At 33.9% G+C, this 6,000-nt stretch overlaps 1 protein-coding gene across 2 annotated transcripts in view; it reads right to left on the reverse strand.

Annotated features, from left to right (window-relative positions):
* The window catches only part of LOC105216621 (nuclear protein localization protein 4 homolog), a 92,158-nt gene extending 86,458 nt beyond the window's left edge, over nucleotides 1-5,700 (reverse strand). The window contains exons 1-7 of one of the 2 annotated variants that reach the window (XM_054229281.1): nucleotides 5,443-5,700; nucleotides 3,356-3,499; nucleotides 3,207-3,296; nucleotides 2,839-3,005; nucleotides 2,241-2,769; nucleotides 1,970-2,168; nucleotides 1,748-1,908 (exon numbers count right to left, since the gene is read on the reverse strand). In XM_054229281.1, coding sequence (XP_054085256.1) covers nucleotides 1,748-1,908; nucleotides 1,970-2,168; nucleotides 2,241-2,769; nucleotides 2,839-3,005; nucleotides 3,207-3,296; nucleotides 3,356-3,499; nucleotides 5,443-5,472 — 1,320 coding nt within the window. In that variant the 5' untranslated portion in view covers nucleotides 5,473-5,700. Of the gene's footprint in view, nucleotides 1-1,747; nucleotides 1,909-1,969; nucleotides 2,169-2,240; nucleotides 2,770-2,838; nucleotides 3,006-3,206; nucleotides 3,297-3,355; nucleotides 3,500-4,058; nucleotides 4,342-5,442 lie in introns of those variants that run through there. The other variant, XM_054229280.1, reaches the window with a different exon arrangement.
* Between the last annotated feature and the right edge of the window lie 300 nt (nucleotides 5,701-6,000).

Genomic DNA, 6,000 nt, shown 5'->3' on the forward strand with positions numbered 1-6,000 from the left:
GGATGTAATTTTTGTGGGGAAAATTGTGTGGGCCCCTACTAAGTTTTTATACATATCTCGTAAACTGCTAAAGCTATATCAACGAAACTCTCATGAGTCGTTTTCTTCAGGCATATCCTTATATAATCCAAAAATGGAGGAAATCGGATTATAACCACGCCTACATCCCATACAAAGGTTATCTTGAAAACTACTAAGAATGCTTTAATTCAAGGAAAAGCACTAGAAACGTTAAATTTCATGATAAAGACTCAAATTGGTATACAAAGTTTGAAATGAGTTTGGCTCCGCCCACTTATGGGTCAAAAAACATATCTCCGAAACTACTCGACCAATTTCAATGTAATTCGGTTAATAACATTCTCCTGGCATCCCATGATATGTTATGAAAATAGTCCAAATCGGCTCACAACCACGGTTACTTTCCATATACCAGAACTTTGAAGTCGATCTGAACCGTTTACTTTACAATATATAAGTTAAGTGCTAGTTAAGATATCGAAACAGAACTTTGCACAAATACTACATTTATAGAGTGGGATCGCCTTTCCAAAAATCGTTGAAATCGCATAATGAGATGTCAAGACTCCTATTAGCGACCATGAAGACCTCAGTTCTTCTAACAAATTTTTTGCCGAAAATATAGGTAAGTCTCTCAGATATTTTGAAGAAAATCAGAGGGAATGTTTTCCTTCTAATAATGTCTCCGTGCCAAAAATGAATGAAATCGGGTCATAACTCCCCATATACCTAACGTTAAGGTTTTCAAACTTTCAACCGTATATATGCCGAATATGTGAGCCAAATTGTGTTTTACATTAATAAAATTAAATAAATAAATTGCGAGAGTATAAAATGTTCGATTACACCCGAACTTAACTCTTCCTTACTTGTTTGTTACTGAGTTAGTGGGGTGGGAGTGGTAATTATCAAATTTCTTCCATTGAATTTCGGATGAATATGAAGGTACGTAAAGAAAATGTGTCACTCCATTCTCTAGTGTGATCCTTTGTACAAACTTGTATAGCTTTATTTATGACTTAGTTATAGGTTTTTGGTTGTAGCCATTTTGAGGATGTGGGTGTGGTTGTGATACGATTTCGCACATCTACATTACTAACCCTTTCAAGGTGACAAGGAACACGTGTACTAAATTTCATTAAGAAATCTTAATTTTTACTCAAGTTATCGCCAGCAAAGATGGACGGACGGACGGACGGACGGACAGACACACCCCCATATCTAACTCATTTAATTTTATGAGATACAAACAACCGTTATGTGAACACAATTATTACATAAAATAAAGTTGATATGGAAAGTAAGAAACATTATTAAGAAAACACCGACCAGGTCAGTCATTGTCAAATATTTCTATGAATGATATTCAGTTTCCATTTAAGCACATCCGGTTCTACGTAAGGTGCAGATTTAATTACATCGAATACGAATATAATAATAATCTAATTTGATGGTCACTTTCATTTTTATAAATGCAATATGAGACAATGTCTTCTATAAGAAGGTAAAACCTCGTTAATGGCGTTGGGAAACTATTCAATATGGACCTTCCCAAATTTAGTGGGAGAGATGATTATCATTCGAACAGAGTAATTCAAAAAATATGGGGAACGGACGTGAAGACCGTAACTGTGGAAGTTTCGAGATTTAAAAATTAAGCAAAATTGGCAAGACCTACTGGTACTGATTTCAATATACCTCTAAGAAACATAAATAGTTGACTCACCTTATAGTAGACATCTGGAACATATTGTTTATCTGTTGATTCGCGTACATAACCCAATTCGGGTGCATCTTTGGTGGGTATTAGGCAATTGTCTCGCACCAAAGCCATACACTGAGCTGATACAGCATATCCCTCTGTATGTACTTGCTTGCTGCTATCGCCTGGAACCAAATAGTACCCGATTACATACTGAATTTCTCATTGATTATGAAGACAACTTACCTGTTACACACACTGTAACAAATTTCGAGCCGAAGTAACCACTAGAGCCATATTTACACGGATTCGGGTGACGATTTTGCAGTTCGCCCGCCGTGATGCACTCTTGTGCAGTGAGAAAATGTGTCTCAATGCCGCGTAAGTGCTTGACACTGCCAACAGCTGGATCATCGGTAATGAGATCAGTGAAAATCCAACCAACCTGTGTAGAGAACAAGAAAAAAAATGTTATTTAAACAGATTACATTTAATAAAGCATAATGACATTTCTCACCTTCTTCAAACCCAATGCTTGTGCTAACTCCTCCACCTCAGCTGCTGCTTCGTCATCTAGCAACCTAATCGAGTCACGTGTCGACTCCTGTGGCGGTTCGTAAATGGCCGCTACAGTTGCACGTATACCAAGTGGTACATCAGCATGTACCTCATAGGTGCCATACAGATAACCCATTCTCTGATGAGCTGTGGTACGCCAATAGTCAAGAAAACGCTCAACGATTGTGGGATTCTCAAACATAATATTATCAACATGACGATAAATTTGACGATTTAGCGTAACAGCCGATGGTTGACATTTGGAACAGATACCCTTGGGCCATGGTGGATGCTCACGACAGCCAGGCTTTATGCGACAATTAATATCATCGAATGCGACATACTTGCCACGATCAATGCCAGACTTCTGTTTGCGTATGTATGAATGAAAAGACCAATGTTTGATCTTTTGCTCCTTCAGATAGTTATCATCGTACGGTTCAAGTGGTGAGCAATGCACACAACGACCATTAGCGTTGTGACGACAACTGGAATATAGATAGAAATACAGTTATTTTAAAAATTTTATTTTTATAAATTTGTGTTTAAAAACTTACAGCTTTGCATCACGTGGACGTTCAATCAAACCATCCATTTTGGATAACGCTTGATCCACTTCATCTTCCACGACGGCGGTAGAAGATTGAAATAGTTTGGTGCTGCTTGCTGAAGCTGAATTGACACTCGAAGTCTCAAAATCATCAATTGCAGTAGTGCTAGTACGCTGATAGAGAAATAAAAATATAAATAACATGGATTACTGACTTTTTTAGGTTATATTCTAAGCTTTCATTTTATTAGAGAGCGATATGTGCAAGAATATTATTTTTACAATTTCTCAACGATTTGCACAGAAACGAAATCTTCAGCACTCAGTCGTTCAAAATTCAAATTTTCCATTAACAAATTTTGATTATCAACTTACACGTATCGATCCACCTGCAATTTTCTTCAGATACAACATATCGCCATGCTTCAAGCAGGAGCCAATTTTTTGCGAATGACTAGAATGCAACTGCAATAGAGAAAATAACACATTAGTATGAAAATAAAATACAAGAATTAAAATCGTACCTCTGTAAGGAAATTGCGCTCTTTGAAGAGTCCGAAGCCATCAACTTTGAGATTATGATGTACCATTTCGAAGAGCTCCTTTAAGTTAGCTTTCGGTGAAATCTCGATACGTTTTATGCCTTCAGCAGACTGCACGCGTATCAACTGAAAAAAAAGAAACAAATTTTCAATAAAAATAAAGTAATTATTATAAAAAAAAAAAATAAAGAAATAAAAAAAAAAAAAAAATAAAAAACAAAAAATAAATAAATAAAACAAAAAAAATAAATAAAATAAAACAAATAAATAAAATTAATAAAAATAAAAAAATATGGATAATATTAAAAATTGTTATGGTTTTGTTTTGCATTTTTAATTTTTCTATTCTCTAATGTTTACTTTTTATTTTCTTAATTTTCTTTTTTTTATTTTCTTTAATTTTCTTATTTTTTATTTTTATTGTTTATCTAATTTTTTTATTTTATTTAACTTCCGCACAAGAAAGCTCCTTGTTTCATTCCTTTTGTTTCTCCTTTGTTTACTAAATAGATTTAGATTTGTTGCCAAATTTTCAAGTTCACTTAAGCAACTGTGTTAATTGGCTATTTCCGAAAAACTAAGCAGCACGTGTTCACTAAATGATTGCATTAAAAAGTGTTAAACGTCATCGTTATGGAGGAGCTCTTCCATATTTTGAATTTTTTTATAGCACTTTCTTTCTTACCGACTGTCTACAAAGCACCATTAACTTATGACGCACAAAAGCATAAACCACATTCCGTTTACGATACAATAATGATTCCAATTCGAGCATCGACATTTTTAACCGATTTTACAACTTTACTTCTTTTTTTAAATATTTTTATTTTTTATGGCATTATTTAAGGTAGGCCAATTATGAGAAAATTGTTGCGCTCAGTGGTACTTTTAAAAAAATATAATTTGTAATGCACTTGTTGGCATGGCTAACGGCTGCTTTACACTGAATGCAATTTCCGCGGTTTGCTCTTCATTGTCCTGAATGTACTGCACTTGTAGTAATAAAAAACATTTCTCTTCTTTACTTTTAAGACCTCTTAATTACGCGTTAGTTATTATATAAAAATTTATTCAACGTGTTCGATATTTAAAGTTCGCCGAAGATACATAATTCAAGTAAATAAAGATAGCTAAATGTATACATAAATAAATTAAACGTGATTACGCTCAATTCATTATTTAAAAAATAATAAAAATTTATTATTTAAATTATTTTATCACTATACAGATAAATAATAACTATAATACATTTGACACAGTGTCATGAGCCACAAACTGTTGAAAGACGCGCGTTATTTTTACCAAAAATATCTGCATTTCTTATATGCATACATTGTTAAACATACACGTATGTAATGTGGGTGGCAGTAAGAACTACGTGTTGAGCAACAGGGGGTGGATGCGCGAAACAGGCGTATAGAACGCTCCGTGTATACAAATCGACTTAACACAACAGTTTGCCAAATTTTTACACTGATTGCCCACCTATACATATATAAAGGTAATTTATGTTCTTATTTCTATCTTATTTGTCAAAGATACTACTTGGTAGCCCGTCAGTCTGCCGGCCATTGCATTACCCCTGTGACGTACATACATAATAGCATTTGTGGTAACTTTTTGATTTTGTTTGTGTTTCACAGCTGTATAGATGTGGCTGAAGATGGTTTCGTGTTGTGCCGGCTTTTCTCTATTGACTCTTAAGTTTGCCGGCATTAACCGGCTGCCGGTGGCAGTAAAAGTATATACACAATTGTAGCAGATGATGATTTGATGCTTACAAATAGTTTAAACATTTATAAATATTTGAAATTGATAAACGCTTCTATCGCTCGTTCCACAAAACTTTAGTTATTTACACGTATACTTGTAAATATGTATGTATGTATTTATGCAAACAGCAGCTGCAATACCTTACCGGCTACTGCTTATCTTTGGCCACATAATCCTTTACGTTTACACACTTGACCGTGACAAAAACAACACCATACTATGCTAACCAACACAATAAGAAAACAAAACGTTTACCAAACAAACATTAAGCAACAAACGTATAAAATAAAACTTACAATTTTATCGCCAACGCTTGAGTTTGACATTTTCACACACAATGTTCGCTTGTATCAATGAATTTTATTACACTTGATTATGCGTTTGTCCAATTCAAATTTCGCACAAAAACTTCTTACAGGAAACTCCAACTGGCCTACAAACAACGCAGCAGACAGACAGACAAAGGAGAATTCTGACAGAAATAAAATATATCAAATGCACTACAAAAAAATCGCAAATTCACGACCACGGGCACGGAGAACTGTCATTTATTTTCTTGCTGTCAAATAAATTTTGCTACATAACGCCGGGTTGCCAATTCATTAAGAAAATAATATGGTTTTAGACTTAGCTAAAAATATTTTCGGAATGTGCATGAAAGTAAATTTGAAACATATTTACAAAATATATATATGAAAAAATACTGCAAAGAGTGTAAAATTTATTTTTTTAATTGTTTGTTTTCAGTAAACGCTTTAATACAATATGTTCCCCATATTAGTATTTAAATTGTAGTAAAATAGCTAGCTAAGACATAAACCTAAAGTATATAATTTTCATAGTGGGTTTGTAAC

The sequence above is a fragment of the Zeugodacus cucurbitae genome, chromosome 2, assembly GCF_028554725.1.
Source record: "Zeugodacus cucurbitae isolate PBARC_wt_2022May chromosome 2, idZeuCucr1.2, whole genome shotgun sequence".
Lineage (NCBI taxonomy): Eukaryota > Metazoa > Arthropoda > Insecta > Diptera > Tephritidae > Zeugodacus > Zeugodacus cucurbitae.